At 37.9% G+C, this 21,928-nt stretch overlaps 1 protein-coding gene across 1 annotated transcript; it reads left to right on the top strand.

The window, feature by feature from the left end:
• Nucleotides 1-3,801: 3,801 nt before the first annotated feature.
• ERMARD (ER membrane associated RNA degradation) lies at nucleotides 3,802-17,662 on the top strand. The gene is made up of 15 exons (XM_084262009.1): nucleotides 3,802-3,855; nucleotides 6,006-6,095; nucleotides 7,174-7,271; nucleotides 7,836-7,972; nucleotides 9,015-9,129; nucleotides 9,663-9,765; nucleotides 10,196-10,225; nucleotides 10,719-10,784; nucleotides 11,190-11,360; nucleotides 12,121-12,204; nucleotides 12,985-13,064; nucleotides 13,857-13,985; nucleotides 15,398-15,607; nucleotides 16,497-16,610; nucleotides 17,241-17,662. The coding sequence occupies exons 1-15, from the start codon at nucleotides 3,817-3,819 to the stop codon at nucleotides 17,398-17,400; spliced, it is 1,626 nt and encodes a 541-aa protein (XP_084118135.1). The 5' UTR covers nucleotides 3,802-3,816; the 3' UTR covers nucleotides 17,401-17,662.
• Nucleotides 17,663-21,928: the final 4,266 nt, after the last annotated feature.

A 21,928-nucleotide genomic window follows, 5' to 3' on the forward strand; every position in this document is an offset into this window, starting at 1 on the left:
GCCGCCGAGCAGGAAGGAGACAGTCTACCCATCCCAAACCGGGCTGAAAACGGGCAGCAACAGCGAAAGAGGAGAGCGCCAGCTTTCACGAGGCCACGCTCACCTCTCAGCGACACGCCGTGCCGACCTTCCGAAGGACCGCGACCCTGACCCCATCCCTCCCTCCCTCGCCAGCCGTAGAGCTGCAGTCCCGGGCCTGCGCCCCTGTGCCTCAGGCGAGCACCAGGGCGGTGCCGTTACGGCGACTGTTGGTACTGATGCTGCTGCCACCGCCCTCACGCCCGTTCCCTCCCGATACAGCCTGAGCTCACACTGTCTTTATCCATCGGGCTCCGGCGCTGCTTTCCTCCCTTCTCAAACTGAGAGCGCTTCTCCATGGTCTGCAGCACTGCTGCGCCCGGGAGGAGCGGGGGGAAGGATGCACAGCGCTCTCTCCTCCGGCGACGGGCCGCGCAGAGGCGCCGCCTTCACGCTCCGCAGCGTGGAGCAGCTCGCTGCCAGTGTTTCCCGCGTAAGCCAGGCGTGACGCCGCACGCTAACACGACGTCCTGACGTAGAGCGGGCGGATCCAGCAGTCACGGAGGTAGAGGCGGCGGGCCGCAATGGCGGGGCGGGATTATGTCTTCCGCGAGCGAGTGGGGGCGCGGGGGCTGTGGGCTGAGGGTTGCGGGTTGCTGCCGCGGGCTCCGGGGAAACGCTGGTGCTGCGGCCGGGGGGGGGCGGCGGGGCGGGGGCAGCCCTGCCTCTGCGGTGCTGCCACCAGCGGGAAGCTGGGGCTCGGTCACGTAACGCTGCGTGACAAAAGCCAGAACCTGCCTCTGGTCTGGTCCGGTTGAGCCGGTGAAGGGTGGCGGCGGTCGGTCGGGTTTCGCGCTGGCCTCCTGCCTTGCACCTTATTTGGCGCCTCCAGGTGAGGCGAAGGACTGAGCCGCACGTTTTGTGAGCGGTTTAGGTTGTTTTGTTTAGTAGCAGACGGGATACTCCTGGTGACACTCACACCAGGTCACAGCAGGAACTGTCATACTTGCTCTGTGCTGTCACCCAAATGTCATCTCCCCGTGAAGCACTCAGAAACCGGGTACTCTTGAGGGTGCATTCCACCACCTAATTAATGAGGGGTTGTTTTAGTTTTTCATTTAATGGAATCTTTATAGTTGTTGTGATCCTTTATTTTCAGACGGTTTTTTGCTGATCTTTTGTTTGATTAATGAGGAAATGTGACAATTTTCAGTAAATCAGAGGCATGTCTCTCCTTGTTAGCACAAGCAGTTTTACCTTTGCAGATTCTGTCATTTAAACACGTGTTTCTGAATCAGCCCATCTTTCTGTTTAGACTAATGTGCACATAACGTTTTTGCTAAGGTTGTTCTACCACTGATACTGATTCATGCAGAATTCCCATGTTCCCCGCCCACACCAAGCATTTTTCTGTTCACAAGGACTAAAGCTCTTGGTTTTGCTTGAAGTAAGCTTGCAGTTGCCCTGCAAGCTCAGAGATTAGGCAGAACATATATATAAACTGGGATCTTTTGCATCCATCTGTCTTGATGTCAGTTTAGTAGATAGAACCATTCTGAAATATACCACCCTGGTGTTACGCAAATAGAATTATTCTTCTCTTTCCCCTCAATTTTCCACAAGGTGGTTCTGCACAGAGTTCCTTTCCTCACGTGCATAGATGAAAGATGCATTGTGAAGCTTAATAACTTGTTTACAGATGCTGTATTGCTGTCCATATATCTGTGCTTATGGGTATGCTTTAGTAATAATTCTCTTTGCTCTAATGTAGTTTCTTAAAGCAAGGCCTTTATTTGTGTGTGTTTGTGTTCTAGATGGCATCACCAGACTTGGTCACTACTTGTCTTTCTCCACCTGTGCATTACGTGATCTGCAAACTTGGATTTGAGAAAAAAGACAGCTATGATATTAACAATATTTTGTCTGTAAATGGTGAAGTGTGCTGGCGAGCTGTTACAGAGCACGTATGTTACCTTGAATCAGGTTGGTGTTTACAGGCTGGAGTAGTGACATATTTAAGACTGATGCAGAATCTCAGTACAGTTCATAGTGATCCAGGCTTAGTTATAACATTTCACTACAGTACAGCATTAGCTGTGCTGCAGATTTGAACATGTACGGTTTTATGTCTACAAGGGGCTTTAAATTTTTCATCCACGTTTGGTATTTGGTTATTGCTTACTGCTAAGATTCGTGCAATCTGTGCTACATAAGTAACTGCTCCTTTTCTTCCTCATTCATCTTAGTTTCCAACTTCATGTGCCTGGTCTGCTTCTCTACTACCTCATAATAGCTTTCTTCTGTATTCTTTATGTTTCTTTTGCAGTAAATTTAAAACACTCTGGGGGCCATCAGTATTCCTACTGTTGCTTCTGTTTCCCCAATTTGACCTTGTACAAAAGGACTGTTTGGTTTCCCTTCTCTGTGTAGAATGGTTTATAATTGTTTTCTAGCCAAAACCAAGTATTTATGCTCCGATGAACTCACTAAATTTTAATTTTCCAAACTGCATCATGCAAGCTCTGTTATTGATTTCCAGAGATAGTAAAAACGATAGATGTTCCTGCCCCAAGCATTATCTTTCAGTAAATAAGAAGAATTTAGTGTGTCCCATCAAAGAGGAGCCGTGATGATATTCTGTAAGGTACCACATTGATCTGTGTTCTTTAAAGGATCTAAGTGGTGCAATTTGACTGAACTAGCTTCCAGCTGGATTATGTGGAATTTGTGTACTTTATTAGGTTCTTTCTATTTCAGCAAAACCTGAACATAGTAATCTTCTTTACTTCCCTATTTTCCTGCATTACACTTGATTTATTTTTTTTTAATTATTTGGAGAAGGAACTTGATCTTTGCTTGTTTCACACTGCACTTTTACTTTTCTCAGTCTTACCTGTGTGGTATTTTGGACAGCAAATTGTAGGGTATTAGTTGTGCTAAAATAGTCTGGATAAAATTCTCTGTGCTAAATATGTACTTAAGCTGTGGCAGGTTTTCTTTTGAGTTTTAAAATGTTGAGCCTTCAGAAAGTTTAGTGCCCTAATGACCTTCTGTTTTTCAATTTAAGGTCAAAATGTGGATTATATCGAAAGCATACGATCATTAGGACCTGTATGTGAGTCTGTTAATTCATACTTCAAATCTCTGACCAAGGAGCAATTTGTAATCCAATATGCATTATGGTTCCACTGGACAAACTACACAGAGGTATGGAAATGTCTGTTGACAATTTGTATTTTGCCTCATAAAGCTTTTGTGGAAGTTTAATGTAAGAACACAAAAGAGACTTCAGTGAACCAAAATGCTTAGAATTTGTAACTAATTGTCCTTCTCTGATATATAGAAGGACAATTTTCCTGATTTTGTAATGAGAGTTCTGCTAAGTTATCACAAGGAGAACATGAGGTGCTTTGTGCCTGTTGTAACCTAAGATGGTAGGATTTTGTTTTTCTAATAATCTGTGCTTAACATGAAGCTGTACTGTGAGAAGTGTTGTTGATAGTTTTTGTAGACGTGAGACACTGGATCCATTGCAGCTAAAAGTGCAGGAGATGCTCTAAGGCAGTTTCTTTCCAGGCATCCACGGCTTTATCTCCTTGGCGTGGTTTCCTTTCTACATTTGCACAGCAACTATCAGAGAGGAATATTTACGTTTCTGTGCTTTATGTGCTTTTGACAGTTTGATTTTTCCTTCTGAATATTAACACAAGATTCTTCCTTTCCCCCATCACACAGTTATTTCTTGAAGTATTTGATGTTCTACAGTATACGCAAGCTACAGAAGTTGCTCTTGTCTTAATGAAGCTAACGTCATGCTTGGAGCGAGCCTTGGGTGATGTAAGTGCCAGCATGAGGAGTCTAGTGGAGATTTGATTTTGTGAGATGGGAATGAGCTCTTGGATGTGATTGCATACTGAGGAAGTGAGATTTCCCTGTACTGTGGTAGTACAAATACAGCCCTGCTGCATTTTGAGCTGTACAGATGTTCATTCCTGCCAGCAGTTGTGCTGATGGAAACAGCTCCTGGGGGCTTCTTCACCTGTGCCAGTAGAGCTGCTTGTGTGAGTGCTGTTACTAATGTATTTCATTAAAAAAGAGCAAAGTTTGCTTAATTGGTATACATAGAGTAGGTCTACGTAGAGTAGGTTACTCTGATTTATTTAACTGAAACAGTGAGCAGCATACCTTCCACAAAAGATCTTATGATTTGGCAACTGCTGTAAGGAGATACAGGAGCATGCAGCTGGTAATGGGTTGACAGATAACCTCTTTCCTCAGAGCTTTGATGGCAGAGTGTATATCTGTTTAAATGCTTTGAAATGAATCTTATGCTGCAAAAACATTTAGAAATCAGCTAACAACTTTAATTCTAGACCTAACTGATGAGCTGGATAAATCTGGAATCCATCTTGTTGTCCTGGATGTTTGTCTTGTTAACACATTCCTTCTTTCCTTTATCCTGACATAGTTCATAAAGGCATGCACTCTTCTTAAGTTTACAGAATAAAACAGCAGGTCTTCCATGACCTGCGTGGGGCAAGGAGTGTGTATGTGGTATGACTTGAACTTAGGAATCCTGGCTGATAGTAAGAAACTTGTATGGTGAATCCTTGTTGATGGAATGTGAATTAGGCCATGCTTCAACGTTTCCTGGTAGCACTGCTTCAGTTTGTTTAGTCAGTCTTCACAGCCATCTACCTTGTTTGCTGGTATTCCATACATCATGTGAGTGCAAATATTTGAAGGTCCAGTAGAAAGCTAGATTGATGGCCTCATTCAGGAACCTTTCCACCCTTTTCCCCTACCCTTCATTTTTTGTTTTCAGTTGGATCAGTTACTTGATCTGCTTCACCTCATGTCCACACAAACAGGTGCCACCACTACTTACGGGCGTGCAGGTTAGGGAGAAGGGAACAACAGTTGTTTTAAGAGGCTTTGCTTTGCTTCTGGGGTATATTGACCACAGATAAGATAAGATACCTGGTTGGAAAATCTCTGTGGGGAGCTCTGGGGAAGGAAATGCTGGAAATGAACAGTGGACTAATTCACTCCTAGACAAACCAGTTTGCCCAAGTATGGGGACTGGTAATTTTGAAGTAATGAAAAATTACCAAAGATTGGAAAAAAATGACAGGAAGAATACACAGAATGGAAGGTGTCACAGCAGCTGAGATTAGAGATGCTGAGATTGCTCAGTTATGATAAAATCCAGATTAAGGAACAGCCAGAATCGGAAGACAAACCACAAGTCTCCTTCCTTTAACAATGACAGATCCTATAGATTTTTAGGATAATAATGAACTATGGTGTCCTGGATATAGTCTATTCCCTTAATTACATGTTCTTCTGCTTTACTTTTTTTTTTTCTTTTTTTTTTCTTTTTTCTTGAGTAGAATAGTATGTGTACAGAAACTGTGAAAGCCTAGTTATTATAAGATGAAGTAGGATATGCCCTCTTTCCTCCTATGTTTTGTAAATTTTAATTTGGCATTAAATTACACAATTTAAATCCTCTTTAATGATTTGTTTGATTAGTAATTTTCACAATAATGAAAACGATAACTGGGTGAAATAATAAAGCTGTATGTTTGAAATGCAAGTAACTATACTGAATTAGTGTCCTGGTTCCAGCAAGGCCAGAGTTAATTTCCCCAAGGAGCCAGTGCAGGTGAGCCAAGATGGCCAAGGGTGTCCTCCACACTATGTGACATCATGCCCCCCATAAAAGGGGGCTGGGTGGGGAGGGGTGGGTCTGCATGGTTCCAGGATGGTCTGAGTTGGAAATGTGCTTTGTGTTATCACCATTTGTGTGTTCTGTCATGGGTCCTGTTGTTGTTCCTCTTTCCCTGTGCTGTGTCAGTAACTGCCTTTACCCCACCCTGTGGGTGCTGTGGTCCTGGGGAAGGGTTGAGTGAGTGGCATATGGCATTTAGCTGCCACCTGGGGCTGAACCACAACAAATACTTTTGTTTTGTTTTTTTAATTAGGTATATTTACTGATTGGTAAAGATTGTCCTTTCCTTCTAAGAGACTTGCTTGCGTCTGAACAGCTTGCAGTTGTCTTTGGACAAGCTGTAGTAAGTGCATTTGAAATAAGTAGTAAAAACTGCTAGGTTTCCAAACATTACCTTTGTCTGCACTGAAGAAGAGTTTGCAAAATTATTAATATATTGGGAAAAAAATTGTTTTATACAAGTTACAGTCTGGGTGATACATGGCAAATGTAATAGATATGGTAAATAGAAAAATATTTTTAAATCAGACTCGTAAGTCTTACTTGCTTTTTTTTTCTACATATGTAGAATTTCACATATCAATCAAGGGGATGAACGAACTGCAGAGTTGTCTGCCTCTGTTCTGCGTTCAACTGCCAGAAAATACATACTCTGCTCTGGCTGTTTCTGATAAGCTGTGTTCCCCTTCATCACCACTGTAGCAAGATGCCTTATAACATTTGCTACAGTGGAGTTTTTAAAAATGAAAAAAACAAATTTGTTCATCCCCATGTGCAAAAAAAAAATAAAATAAATAAAATAATAAACACCCCTCCCAATGACATTTACACTCTTGTATAAACAGAGTGGGTAGTCTTTCTCATACAGCTTTACAAATGCCAGTTCTTTCTTATGACAAAATATTGGACGTGAACTGTACAAGCATGTGTTGTTAGCCAGTCTAGTAGTGTTATAAGGATTATTTCTTTAATTTTGATGACGTGGAAAAGTTTTAGGTCTTAGAGTTAAAAAAATAAAAACAAAGTTTCCCTGTTTGTTTGATAGTGTTCTGGTCATCAGCTTTGAATGCAAATTCTGTATTCCGTATTAATTTGTATTAAATTCTGGTGGATATGCTATAGGAAGTAAGATCTAAACCGAGTCTTATTTGTTTGCCTGTCATAACTGTTTGGAATGTGTAATAACAAATGTAGCCCTTTCTGTACTATATTCTGTAGCATGTGCAGGTAGGCTGAAAGATTTCCTTTCAGCTGGGAACTGCAAGTAGCAAGTTGCTGTTACTGTGACAAGCTATGGCCACTTGTCTTGACAAGAGATAGGGCAGTTTCTCAGTAAGTTCTGAATTTTTTTTGTCAGGGAAAGATACAAGGTAACAAATACCAGATTCCTTCATGCAGTAATCACTTTGTTTATTAATTAGATGAACCTACTGAAGATATTCATAGGATCTCCATATGGTCTGAATCTTCGTAATGTTTTATGGCATGGGTTTGCATCCCCACAAGAAATTCCTGCAAAGTAAGTTTCCCCCTCCCCCCAAAAAATCTAATTTTCTTACCAGACAGTCTTGAAAGCACTTGAAAAACGTTGGTAAAACTTACTGATCTTGGGGGGGGAGGAGGAAAAAGAAAAGTCCAAAGGCATCTGGTAGTATCCTGGCAGATTTCTGCTGCCCCACCTTTTAGAAAAGGATTGCCATAGAATATTTCAGCTACTATAAAGCTGCTCAAGTTTAGGAGCAACAGCTGGTTTTGCTGGCATGAAAAGCTGAAGGTCCGATTTGCAACCTGGTTCCTTGTCTGTCAGCACAGTCAGGAATAACTTGGAACAAAAGGCAGAGGAATGGGGTAGGAGGAGGAGCATCAGAAGCCAATACAGTGATGCTTTTTTCCTAATTCTATGTTGTTTATGCGGTTATTTATTAAGTGCCCCTATTCAAAAGGGGTGGAGAGTGTAGGTTTTATACGTTATTTGAAAAAATAGAATCCAAAATAAACCTTTGTCCCTAAGCCACAAATGCTGATTCTCTGCAAAAGATTTGGCTATGTAAGTTTTTCTAATATATTATGGTATTCTCCCTAGATATTGTGCTATGCTGCTTTTTTTAACTGCAGGATTGGGTCAGTTGTTACAGATGTATCTTCTGCAAAGTAAATGCACTTTAGTGCACCGACCATATGCAGTCTTCGTTAGCTTAGAGGAGCTTGATGCATTTCCAGGCAAGTATTTAACTATGAGCAATTTCTTATTATGCTATATTTGCTGTTGTTTCATTGTCCAAAAGTGCTGCTGAAAACAATACATTTTCCCCAGTGCTAAGATCAAATCTTAACTCAGATAGCCTATATGCACCATTGTTAGATGAATTGATCATTGTTTAGTATTTAGGCAGCTCCACCAAATCACATTGAACCATGTAACGTCAAGCACACTAATGCTTCTCTCAGGGAAGGATCTGAAGTGTCTGATAAAAATCTTCTCATTTCCCTGCTACAGAACTTATTCGGTTTATTCCTACTATTTTTAAAGCCACAGTAGCATGTGGAGAACCTCGGTGTCAGCGGTGGTCACGGCCTGTTTGTGCTGAGTAGTCAGTCAGCTGGCGGAACATCTGCTTACGGAACTGAGATGGGACGTTTGGGAACCAAACCAAGCTGATAACGTTCCCATCATCATGTAGCATAAATCCCATAGCTGTTGATTTGCTTGGAATAAACATGGCGATCAAGTTGCTGTTTTAAACTTTCACTTAGATAAGATACTTTTAATGTGAATTCCTGAGTGTGAGTTTCATTATATGGTGGCATTGAAGCATGAAGCATTGATTTATTATGCTAAATGTCACCATAGATAATTGACAAAATAGGAACAATGTGCTCGAGTTCAAATGTCCATACTACTGTAATGATTCTTACTGAACTAACGTGATTAATATATATTACAATTTTGGTTTTTAGGTACTTAAAATAGGTGGAGAACACCTCAACAGAAGCCGGGGTCAGTTACTGTATAGTCTTTAGTCTAAGTAGAAAGAAGCAGCAACTTTTAAACTGTTTTTACTCTATAATTTTGCATTATCACTAAAAAGGCAATCTTACAAACAGTTTTGGATCTTAAATATGACAACTATTGTACTTGCATGCCTAAAATAAATTGGATAGCTTTTAAATCTCCCTTTATAAATGTCAAAATAATCTTACCTGTGAAATACTAGATCTAGTAAACTGTAGATTTATCAAATGTTGTTTTCCTAACTTGCAGATCTGAATCATGAAGCACTTGCCATAGCAGAAGAGCTAGTAAAACGGTCCAGTTTTGTATTAAAAACAATGTCACCATTTTGGATGGCTGCTTTAACAGCTTTCAAGCAAAGCAGGTAGTAGAAAATTATTTTTAATTATTATTTTTAACAGAACATAAACGTAATATATTCTATATTTATAGAATTACAGCAGCATTTGTAGATTTCAAGGCGGTTTTTTAATCTGTGTTTTAGACAACATATATTTATGCATTGTTCTGGTGGTTTCTCAAAGTTTCTGGACTTAATACTTGATTTTGTGCCAACTAGGATTCTATACTGTATTTTGAACTCTAAAAATAACTACTGCAGATGTAGCCGAAAAGGAGAGCTTTACAAAGCAAGAGGAAGCAAATCTTCAGATATGAACATATTGAGTTAGAAAAAAAACACCCTACATTGTTTTATTTTCCTTTCTGATGTTCTGCCCTTCTGTAAATTATTCTTACCTCTGTGCTGGTTTGAATTGATTTACAAAGAGCATTACAAAGGTGTTTTTGTAGGGGTTATTTGGCCCGACAGTATAACTCTGAGGTGGCTCTAATTCCCATTTGGATTATATTTTTAAGGGGGAAATACCCCTTTGCATATCTCTGTTGTTTTTTCAGGTATGCTGACTGTGTGATTCTCTTACTTCCTCAGCTGGAAGTTGGACTTAGATTGCTCTTCACCACAACCAATAAATGTCCAAATCGCATGCTGACAGCTGAGGTAAAATTTCTGTCTAAAGTCAACTATGATTTAATACTAAGAGTATTTGCAAAGTAGTTATTATAGAATCATAGTGTCTAAACATTTACAAATTTCCCCCCACACACAAAAAAAAAAATCAATCGATTCTAGAATATCATTTACAAATTTCCAGTAGAGTTGAATGAATGCCTCATTTCTTTTGTAAAGATGTCTGCCAGTAAAAGAGGTACTTGAAGGTTAGTGTTCAGAAACAGTAATTTAGAGTGGAAAGTTGGTGATGTTACATTTATTTTTAAAAACTTGGCAGTAAGTCCCTTTCTTTCATTTGTAAGGAGGGGTTTTTTTATTCATGCACCTCTAGTATCTCATGCAAATGAATAGAGTTCTGTATACATTTCTACTTAATTGATCTCATTTGAAAAATAATATTAAATATCTTTTGTTCTAGCCTTCTGCTCTCTACACCACTCTCGATGAGGTACTTGTCATTTTTTTATTATTTTTTATATACATCAGTGTCAGAATGCATTTTTCTTATTGCAAAAGACCAGAAGGCCATTTCTGTTGTTGGCTAAAGCGTTGTTTCTAACTTTTTTCCAGGTAGAAAATGAGGAACATTTTAAATTGTGAATCCCCAGAAAATATTAAAATTCTTGCAAATTGTGATTACCAGATTTTATTTTCTTCTAAATGTTTTTGTCTTTAAATTCAGCATCTCACAGAAACAGTCTGGGGTTTTTTTCCTACATTCAGTTATTAAAAATAAATGCAGATAAGATTTGAAACAGGAATCCTCAGGTTTACAGTGATCTTGGATTATCTCAAATTGTCTGTCAGTAATAATTAGGCATCTTGATTCTTGAGTCGTGGAAGTAATTGCTTAAAATTAAGGAAACTAATGACTTTTGTTGTTTTTTCTTCGCTTGCTGGGCTTTCAGTAATAAGGTTCTATCCAAATATTTTTTTTCTAGATGCTAGCAAAGCATTTGGATAATGAAATCAACCAGCTTCCTGCCGTTCTTGAGGAACCTGCCATGGCAAGTGGTTTGGAAGTTTTTAGGGGCTTTTTTTCTTGCTATTCTGGGTTTCTTGGTTTGGGGTTTTTTTAGTTTCTCAGTATAACTATAATCACACCTAATACTCATTTATTTCACACAGCTTATGTGTAGCAGATTAGAGCCATAAGCTTGTTACCTTCTTTCATTGTGAAGTGTACAAAGTAGTACCTGACAAGCTATATTGGGTTAGGATTTAAATATAGCTACAGGCCCACCAAACATCTTAGATCTTGCCACCCAAACAGATATTGAACAGGAAAACTAAGGAAGTTGAATTTAGAGGCCTTTTGAGACTGTAGAGTAGACCTGAGTTTATTGTTCTATTCTATTCTGTGTGAATACACATAGAATTGAATTCTATATACTTGGTCTGTGTTTCCACAGGAATTTCTTTGGGATTTCTTGAATCACCAGGAGGGTCCACGTATAAGAGATCGTTTAAGCCATGGAGAGATCAATCTAAAAGCATTTCCCAGAAAAGCAGCTAATCAGATAGTTGCATTTGCAATTACTCTTCTCTGCAGATTCTCGGATGAGGGCACGTTTGCTTTTAAGGTAGAGATCAATGTTACACTCTCAGAAGATTTTTTTTCAATAATTTTGGTTGCAAAATATTAGATAGTTTCATGACCAAATATTTCTTGACAGCAACTTTTTGTGGAAATGAAGTATTCCTCCAAGTAAAGAAACATGAATAGTATGGGGGTTGTTTTTCTAGTTTTGTAATGAAATAAATACATAACGTTTTTCAAAAGAATATCCTTTCTCTATTTTACCTTAATTTGTTTATTTAACAATTTACATGGTTGATTAATAAATTATAGTGATTCTGCTTAACATTTGTTTGTCAAATTATGTTGATACCTAGCCTGTTTATGTGCTGAATTAAATGAAAATGTAAATGTAAAACAGCTGTAACTCAGCCACTGAGTTATGTAATATTTGAGATTTTCTTTCTCTGAGACACTATAATTAATGGTGGCTTATTAATGGAGGTGTGTTTTGTATCCACACTCTACTGTGAATTCATGAATCCTTTTTGTCTAGTGTTACATTTCTCAACATTAGAAATTATATTTGCTCCCACTCAATTTCCTCTTAATATTTGCAATTACTTCTTTTGATATGTATTCCATTTAAGTCTCCCGTTTATTAGTTGCAGCTCTTTATAGTTTCTGAATATACATTGCATGCTCCTATATTAAGAGTACTTGACTTCAGTAGCATAGGTGGCCTGCATAAAATTAGGTATAAGTCATACGATTAGGTCAGTTTAAAGAAGCTGTTGCGTATTGTCTGTGATTTTGCAAATCAGGAACACACGGTCATAAACCCACTGATGAACTGTGCAAGTTGCTACCGTGCTCGATTTCATCCAATTTCTCGACTTAAGAAACAGGTAGGTACTTCTAAGTAACTCTGAATCCTTAAAATTGATCTCATCGCTGTCTTCCTGATTTTATTGTCAAAAAAAGTTAAAAATCTTTCCTATTTTTAATGATTTTTTCAGTTTTATCTTTCGGAATTCACAGTTGTTATGATGAGATGTAATTAAGAACATTCTGCCTGTTGTTGCAATTGATGCTGTGTTTGTGCTTAAGATGACTGAATAGCTTTATTCTTAACTAAATGTTTGCTGTTCTGTAGTTTTCAGAATCTCCTTTTACTTTATGTCAGGAACACATTGATTGTGTCTAGGAATCTTGGATTAGGCTATATCTAAGGCTTAAATTGTATGAAAGCCAGCTGATTATGACTGTCGTAGCAAAATCTGCTTTAAAGTGTCACAGAAGTTCTCTGCTGATCAATTTATAAATTACTGAACTGCTTGAAGATGTTCCTCTCTTGATTTGAGATTACAGTCGGCAGATTTAGTACTTTGCATTTTTGTCAGTATTCAAACCATGTTACAAAAGTCACGTTAGTTAATTTTTATATTAAAAAAAAAGAAGAAAGACAGTTTATTCAGGTGATGTTTTAGCATGAAAACAAACCTCAAGATTTTTGCTCTCACATAAACCTTACCATTGATTTTGGTTTATACAATTATGATTGCAAATAACTTAGTACCTGTTGTGTGGGTTTTTTTCCTAAAATAGCAATTAAGAGAAGTAAAATATGTTGTCCTGTCTGTGAAGGGCTACACTTTACATAACATTTTTCATTATACATTTTTGAGGTGCTGGAATGTATGAAGAGCATTCACTTATGGCCTGAATTACCAACAGTGCCTGAGGAACACATTCAAACAATTAAAGTGTAAGTATATGCTGCTAAAAAAAAACAGTTCTCAAAATGGTTCTGAAGAATGGAATTTAAGATGGTGAAATATGTCTTTAAATATGTTAATAGGAAGGGGATTGTAAGAGCATCCCTTTGTTCTTCTTAGCTTCATCTATGCTAAGTATATCAGTACAGAGAGTATACAAGCTATAAACAGTGTGCTTTACTTGAAGTGAATGAGAAGAAATATGAAACACACAAAGGTGTTAATGGCACCATATTAAATTTCTGAAAAGATGCTGAGGGGGCTGCTAGGAAGTTAAAACTAGAGCTTGATTTCATCACAATAAAAACAAAAAGATGGCTCAGCAGACATAAACCAGAAAATAATAGCTTGTTCTGAAAAGAACTTAGTAACCTAATCAGTGGAAGAATTGACATGAGATGCTACTTAGAAAAATAATATAGCTTTCTCTTGTTATTTGAAAGGGAGGAAGTAATCAGTAATGTCACTTGAGGAAATTTTACTTGTTTAGAACTGAGAGGTGAAAGTTCCATGCATCTGGCACATACTCAATATGCTGCAGGATTTTGATGAATGGAGGATTAAGAGGGGTTCAGAAAACCGCTGAGACTGAGAAAAGGTTGATTTTAGCTGGGAGAAAGAAAATCAAAGTTGAGGGAAAAGAACCATAACATCAGAGAGTGAGTGGACATTGAATACCCTGTTACCCAAACAAATCCCTGTCTTGTTTATGCCATTTGAGAAATAATGAGCACTATACATCTTTATCATCTCAAATCTCAATTTGTTTGTCTGTTTTTAAGGTTGGAAGGAAATACTGAAGATAGTACTTTAATTTTGATGGTATCTGAAATTATATCTCAGTTGCAGCGATATATGCCCCAGAAATGCTATAGTTCGGATGATCCAATCGACAGTGTCCTATCAGAGAGGTGAGTTTGATAGTTCCTGCTCTCAGCTTCTACATGTAGCCCAACATAAGAAGTCTCAAACTGGTTAATCATTTCACTGTCTCTAGAACAAAGCTTGAAGTGTCACAGGCACTTTTCTCATGTTGCTGCTGATTTAATCTAAAAATCTTTTCATCTTCAAAATAATGATGAGACAGCGTGGATTTGGGACAATATTACAATAGAGATTTTACTTGGAAATTAGCATTTTAAAAATTCTTTCAGACTGAGGAAGCAAAAGTCTTTAAAATATTTACGTACTGAACAGACCAAGTTGCTTTTCGTCTTGTTTATGTGATACAACTGCATCAGAAATTCATTTTAATGCACTTAAAATCACAACTGCTTGTGGCATTTTAAAGTAGTAATGTGCTGGTAGGTAATTCTGTTCTTAAATGCTGTAGTATCAAGACTCCAAAATAGAAGGTAATATCTCATACTTGTTGTCAGACTTGGAGGTATGTTAGTTCCAATTACATCTGACTTGGAATAACGATCGAAACTAGCTGACTTTTAATTGGCACTCCCATGACTGACTGAATATGTTGGAACCAAACTCTCCTAATCAAACCCATCAGGCATGGGCAGGATCGTGCCCTGTTGCTTTCCTTAGGTAGCACACATGCTTTCTGTTTGCTACCATCAGCCTGTGCTTTTATGGAAAAGAAGCCTAAAGTGTTGAAGAGTTTTGGGAGTTTTCTGCCTTTATGACTTTTAGTCATTAATGTTCTGCTGCCTCAGAGGTAGCGTGAGCATGAAGGAGTTTAAGAAACATTCCTATAGCAACAGATGTTTAAAGTGACGTGTGACACATTAGGTCAGTAAATTAGAATATGACAGCAGAAAGATGTTTGGGTGCTTTAACAAAGCGTGATCTGGTGTGGTGTTGATTAAACCAGTGTCCTCCCCACCTGCATTTTATGAAGTGTCAAATCTGCTTCTTCTTGTGCCCAGAAGAAAGACCACACACTAATGGGAGTACTAATTAATATCATTTGTTCTAGTGAGTTTTATTATGGTGGATGTTAATTCATTGTGAACTGAACTATGGTGGGAAGCTTCAACCACAGCCCTGCTGTGATTTGATGTGTTCAGTGTATCATTTCAGCCTGGCAGTTTTGTTTCTAGTGGTTGTGTTTCTTTGATCTGAAATGTGAAACATCTTGAACGCCACCAGTTTTGCATTTATATTCAGTAAAGCAGTAGAGAACACAATCTTTACCCCAATTACATAGATCCTTACTTTTTTTCCAGTCACGAGGTAAGCATGATCTGTTTCCAGGTTTTCTGAGTTAAAACATTATGAATGAAACCTCACCGAGTATGAATTATATATCTCATGTTAAATCCACCTAACAAAAGATTGAAATTAACGATTCTTTCCTGTTTTGGAGGCTGTTGATTGAACTTTGTGATACACACATCTGCACACTTTATTCTCCGCGGCCTGTTCTGGAAGTGCTGGTGGTGTTCCGTAAAGTAAGCACACAGTGCCATCAAGTGTCTGAACACGTTATTGCCAGCGCCCAGTTGCGATACAAACAGTGGATGAGCAAGACCCTGCGTTCTCGCCAGAGGCATAACTATCTGCGGATGCTAAACAGGTTGGCTGGTGGTTTTCTGCCTTACTTTGTGGTTAGGTTTATGAGAGAGTGGCTGCATGCTTCTGGCTTTCAGTGGTTTGTCTTAGAAGTTTAAAATCAACAGTGTTAATGCGCTCTCATTAACCATTTCAGAGTTAAACGTCAGCCCACATTTCTCTTACAAAGAAATATTGAAATAGTAAGAAAATCTCAAATTGGAGAATAATTTAGTAGGCATTTCTAGCATTGCTAGACTACTTCACTGTAAATTATAAGCTTTCAAATAGAAGTATCATTTAAATGTTAGGTTGTATTTTTTAGTTGCTTGCTTTTCCTACTTAAGTATATAAATGCCATTCAAGTTTATCTGAACACAATAGGTTTAAGATTCTACCTGCTTCAGTTCTGCTCCTTTTTATCATATTTGGGTCAACATCTTTATAAATAGAAGATGAGTTGTTTAGTATTGCGTTGACTTTGTCCCCATTCAGTGTTTTCCAAGGATTTATGCATCTGCTTTAAAAACTGGGGAAGCTGTAAATACTGTATTCCTTGCCAGGTTATGTTCCTAACAACATTAACCATATTATCTAAGAAACGTAGCTTACACTGACAACTGATGATACCTAGTTGGAATTCAGTTGAATTCCACTTAATTATCTATGGAGTAATGGTTTTCTTAGCAATCTTAACTACATGTATTTCTCTTTTTTTTCCCCTTTTTTGAGGTTTCATAATTTAGAATCTTTATGGTTTTGATATTTCTTCCGCTCTTTGCTGAAGGACATCTCATAGTGTTCCTGCCCCCTTAAATAATTTCCAGCTCTTTAGGAAGTCTGAATTTTTTTTTATACTAATAATTTGATTTAATTTGTGTTTAATTTGTTTATTTTTTTTCTCTTATTTCTAGCATTAAATTTTTGTCTCTGGTGTTGCGGCTCATCTTAGTGCTGATTACTCTGGAACTAGTCAACATTCATTTAATTTGTAAGAAGAATCCTTTTGATTATCAGCAGTATCTAAAGTGAGTATATATGATTTACAAGTTTTACTGTATAAAAGTAGAAAGTCGTAGACATTCTTTAATATAAATACCATATAGAAAAATAAATTATATTTAAAGGAACAGCGTGGCTTTCAGTATATTGTCATCCTTCTTACTCTCATTCTATTCATCATCGCATGTCAAACAATGTTCACTCATGAAAAAATAAATTACCTGAAAATATATGCTCCAGTTATTTAGATTTTTAATTTGTATTAGACTCTTCCTCTAAGAACGATCACACACTCAAAAATATTAATACATTAAGGCTGTATTTAATATATTGATAATTTTACTCCTTGTGTGTCAGTAACAGCTGGTTGAATATCATAGGTGCTGTGACTGAGAAAGGAAAGGAGACTATTTGGGGAAAACTGTCATTTTATTGCCACATTCTTCCTATGACAATGTTTAATTGCAGTTCTGAAAATTATTGCTTCTTGCTGTGAGCATGAGGGAGTGGTTCTCTTCCAGAAGTAGAAGAAACCTTAGTTTATTGATCATCCTGGGGGAGAATTGGAATTCTGGAGGCTGTAGTAGCCTTGATGTATTTTCTTCTTTTAAATCCTTTAATGATATTTTTTTCTTCTTTGGTTTTATTCCTTGTAGGTTTTTGAAATCAGTCTTGCAGTATACTGAGAACTTGGTGACATACACAAGCCCTGAGAAAAACAAGTGGGATGAAACCATGGAGCTTACAAACAAGGCTTTGATAAAAATAAGGAAAATGAGTGACAGAAAGCTAATGTTAATGCAGCTAGCTACATAAATTGTTTTAAGATTATTTGGACATTATTAGATCTTAAGTCCTCAAATGTGACAAGTCTAAATCAAAGACAGACTTCATCAGTCATTGTCAAATTTTGGATGCAACAGTTATTCTTTTTATTAGAAAGAGGTTGTTGAGACTGGAGTTGAATGATCAGGTTTTCAAAAAAGACTCCATTTCCCAAGTGTAATCAAGAAAATTGAGCTCAATCGGGATAATACAAGTTCAACTTGAAGTATATAATGTGTTTTGTAGCTTTATTCTGGGGGTTTTTGTAGTTTTTTATTATCCTAAAAATGTCTAAGAAAAGAGTTTGAATAAAAGGTCTGAAAAATTTAAAATCTGAAAGGGAATTTTTTACTTTGAAATATAAAGAAAATCGTCTCAGACACTGCAAGCAACAGGTTAAGAAATTACGAACACACAGCGTCAAGTAGTACTCGTAGGAGGCAGTAGTTGTTGTTATAAGCTCAAAATAGAGTCAAATCTTGCCGGTAGATAGAGCTGGTAACACAGTAGCCAGCAGTTTATATACCAGGATTTAAAGGAGACAGGGTGGAATAGCTCTTGCACATTATATGCTGCTTTTGTTTAATTTTATCTGCTCGTTCCCAGCACATAACTATTTAGCGAGCTCATTTTATGCAGATTAAATACAAACATTCACATGCACAAGCTCAGACATCTTTATTATAGTTCAAAAAGTTATCCTCTTGTTGCACACAACATTCATATGATTTTTTTTTTTCCAAAATAAATTCTCCCCCTTTCTCATCCCCAAAGAGTAGAATTTCAGAGGATACGCAGAAGACCACCAATCTCTATCCATTTGCTTTCTCCTATAGAGAGTAAACCCAGAAGGTTATGTCTGGAGAATGCTTGACTCTACAAAGGATTAGAGATTCAAATTACATTTTAATAAGATTCTTTAAATTTAATAAGATTCTTTACAATATTTCTTGACTGGAAATCACAGCAGAGAATTACTGTGTGGGCGATGGAAGTGAACTAAGATCCTATTGCTTCCTTTATGCTACTCTTGGAATATCTCATTCAGTACTCACTCAGTGAATCTTTGCAGACATAGATGAAGAATCTACAGCATCCTCTGAGGAAGGTGGTTGAAAATATTTCATTTACCTGGATGATGCTGAAGAGGGAATCATGATTCTTAACTCAGTTCTTCTGAGTTCAATTAAACAATTTATATCTGTGTGTACATTAATTAAAAAGAGATAGGAATTTGTTTCTAATACTTCCTGATCTTACAAGCTGATGCTAGGTGTTCCAACTCAAAGAATTTATGACAGAAGCTTTGAAAACACTGAAGAAAATTTGATACCCATCTTTTTGGCCAAGTCACTGGAATTCCTTTGCATCTTCTTGCATCCCTTCTAAATGAGAAGAGGAGCATCTCTAATAATTATTTGCTTTTCAATAGTGAGATGCAGTTCCTCTGCTTACCTTCCACTTCAAGGTGAGAGTTTTCAGGTGAGAGATTGTATTAAATAATAAGAAATGGAATACTTTTAATTCAAATTTGAAGTTTCAGATAAGAGTAGAGAACCTTTGCTGGTTTACATTAGAACTACTGAAAAGTAATGTTGTAGGCGGTCCCCTGAATCTGTTTTCTTCATCATCATCATATGAATGTCTTTATTCACATGCATAGATGTTTGAAGAAAAGATTATCTTTGAAATAATTATGTTGTGGTTGTGTGAACATTTTTGGGTTTTGATACCTTCTAGGGACCATCAAGATGAACTAGAAGTTTACTGAGGTGGGCACTATACAGACAGAGTGAAACATCAACTATAGTTGGCATCTGTCTGTGGAAACAAAGTTGGTCCATTATTTTCTCTCTGTCACTCTGTAGTTAGTGGTTCAGCAGTGATGATAGAAGGGCTTAGAAGTGGAACCACGTGTGCTTACACAAATGGATAAAAATACTCAAAACCTGTTTGGGGGGTGTCACCACTTATGCATTACATAGCAACATTTCATTGAGAGAGCAACATATTTGATTTGGTCTACCTTTTAATACCATTTAGCTCTTTTCAAGCAGGCTTTGAAGTGAACACATGATGGCAGTGTTTGGTAAAACATAGTAGCATTGCATCCTGATATTTACTTTCTTATCTCTTTTCTTAGATAAAGAAATCCTTCTGTTTTCACCAGCTTTGTTGTATACATTTGTAACTGTGGCTGTTGCTTCTGGTGAAACTTTTCCCTTTCCTCATTCGTTTCAGATCACTGTTGGAGAAATCAAATACCTCTGAAAACATGTTTTGCAAACAGTATTTTAGTGATTAGATGGAGGTTCATCACGTTGCTGAGGACTTTTCAAATTTGCCAGAAATTCATCAAGGCCCTCTCTCCTCAGATAGTTTAAGAGAACAAGTTCTTTAAATTCAGTAGTTTGTTTTGTAATAAATGATAACTTATTAAAATGTAAGAAGGTATTGACATTCTTAAAAGAAAAAAATAATCCAGCTTGTACTTTTTTAACTGCTGTTATATCAGGAAAAAACTTATCTCAAAAGCAAAACATATATTTTGAACAAAACTGATGTCAAGAAATGTGTGTGTTGAGGAAATTGCTCTGAGGGCTCGGCCTTGTTGCAGTGGTAATGATTTTTCAGTCTGTTAAAACCGAAATGTGCTGTTCATATGCCACCTTGTGAAGAAGATATAGTTGAGCACTGCTTGTTGGGTGGCCTTTGAAAACCTCGTCCACAGTAGCACTTTCAAACCATGCGGAGGGGTTGCAGTTGAAAAAGATTTTGGTTCACATGAAGTAGTTTTTGCAGGCTGTGAAATCTTGTGGAGAAATGTTGGAACATCACCAGCAGGGCTTGTTTTTGCCTTACACGACACCAGCACATCTGGTCCCTGCATGGCATATCACCTTTTTTTCATAAACTGGTCTGCAGATGCGGTGCAGATCCCCGGCTGGCCTAAACTGCTCCTGTCCCATCTCCTTCAGTGCGGATCCCTTACTCCGCTGAGGATCTGCCCCATGCTGTTTGGGTTTCCCTTGAAGTGGATCCGTTCCTCTCTGCTGCTTTTTCAGGCTTGTGTATTTTCAGGGCGCTGGAAGAAAGAGCTCTGTATTTCACATAACGTTTCTGTACAGCAGAGCCTCACTAATTCAGTGGCTGGCTTTGCAGGGAGGTGGGGATGGTGTGCAGGACTTCACAGCTATTTGCCAGTTCTTAATTCTTTAAATATTTTTGTGTTTCAGAAAGGACTTCACCTAGAGTAGAAATCGGTTTTCTTTTAGAGGTTCTTTCAGGGGCAGTGCTATAGAGATCACTTGATTTTTGCTTTTTAAAAATTTTCATGGATAAATGCAAATCTTTTAGTTAAGAAGTCTTTTAAGCCATACAGATTTTCAGATAGAAATTGACTGAAAGGATAATGCCTGTTGTTTGCCTTCCCTGGGCCCCAGGCAATAGGATGTAAATAGGGGTAGTGAATACTGTGTGAGATCAAACTGGCATTTTTTCTGAAGGTGAGAATCCAAGACAATATATACAATTAAAGCCAACAGCCTTGCCTACCAAAAGGAGTCCATGCCTTCTGGCATTCTCCACTGAATACCTCCTCTGTTCCTCTCCCATGTATATGCATCTCACAGTTTCTCTCCCTCCTACCCCACCCCCAAACAAAAAAAAAAAAAGCATAGTAGAACCGGCCAGCGCCAGTTTGTTTTCCATGTTTTCTTTTCTCTGTAAGGGATTAGTTGTAGTAACAGATTTCATGTGCCAGAAAGTGGGTGAACATTAACTATTTTGTCATGCACTGATCCTTCCCACAAGCCTGCAAAATTTGAAATGCAGGAATGGTTATTCATTAACATTTCTTTGTGTCTACAGGAAGTACATTTACTATGTAAACATGTTTTATATAGAACATACAGCTGTTTTGAACGAGCACTCAATGAGACATAAGAGTACAGTGCCTACGCTGCCACTACAGAAACTCTGAAATACCACAGCATCATGTTTTGGAAGAGAGAACACACAGATTTTGCTGGGAAAAGCTAGGGGTGGAAGTTGCTTTAAAAAATATTAAAAATGAATCTTTTAATTTGTTTGATTGTTTAGTGTCTGAGCTATTGACTTGCAGTCAATATTTAGAAGTAGGGGGTGTGGGAGGGGGTGTTTCTGAAGTTCCTTATGCTGATTTTAATAGAGATCTAATTAGAGAAGGAAAATGCAAGCACCATCAGACACTCTGTTTTTAATAGACTGGGGAGTATATTGCTGCTGCTGAAAAATTCATGGCATGGAGAAAATGTTCCTAGAATAGTGAGAAGAAACACGGACCTTTTGTCCTGAGCTCTGTCAATTCAAAATTTAGGAGGAACTTTATTAGTAATGCTACTTCCTTGTAAAGTAGGTGGAATTGTGCCTGATAACACCTCTCTGCAAGCAACTCCACTAGCTAAACTCCACCTTGAACTGTTCTTTCGGAGTGGGACATTTTCCGACAAGGTGAGGAACGTTTCTGCATCCCACAACC

This window comes from Gallinula chloropus (genome assembly GCF_964237585.1).
Source record: "Gallinula chloropus genome assembly, chromosome: 3".
In the NCBI taxonomy this organism is placed as follows: domain Eukaryota; kingdom Metazoa; phylum Chordata; class Aves; order Gruiformes; family Rallidae; genus Gallinula; species Gallinula chloropus.

Bases quoted from the DNA above. Each gene is read 5' to 3' on its own strand.
- ERMARD (XM_084262009.1), top strand. From the start codon at position 3,817: ATGAAGCTAACGTCATGCTTGGAGCGAGCCTTGGGTGAT. The intron at 7,272-7,835 runs GTAAGTTTCCCC...TATTCTCCCTAG, and splicing joins CCACAAGAAATTCCTGCAAA to ATATTGTGCTATGCTGCTTT. The intron at 11,361-12,120 runs GTAGAGATCAAT...TTTGCAAATCAG, and splicing joins AGGGCACGTTTGCTTTTAAG to GAACACACGGTCATAAACCC.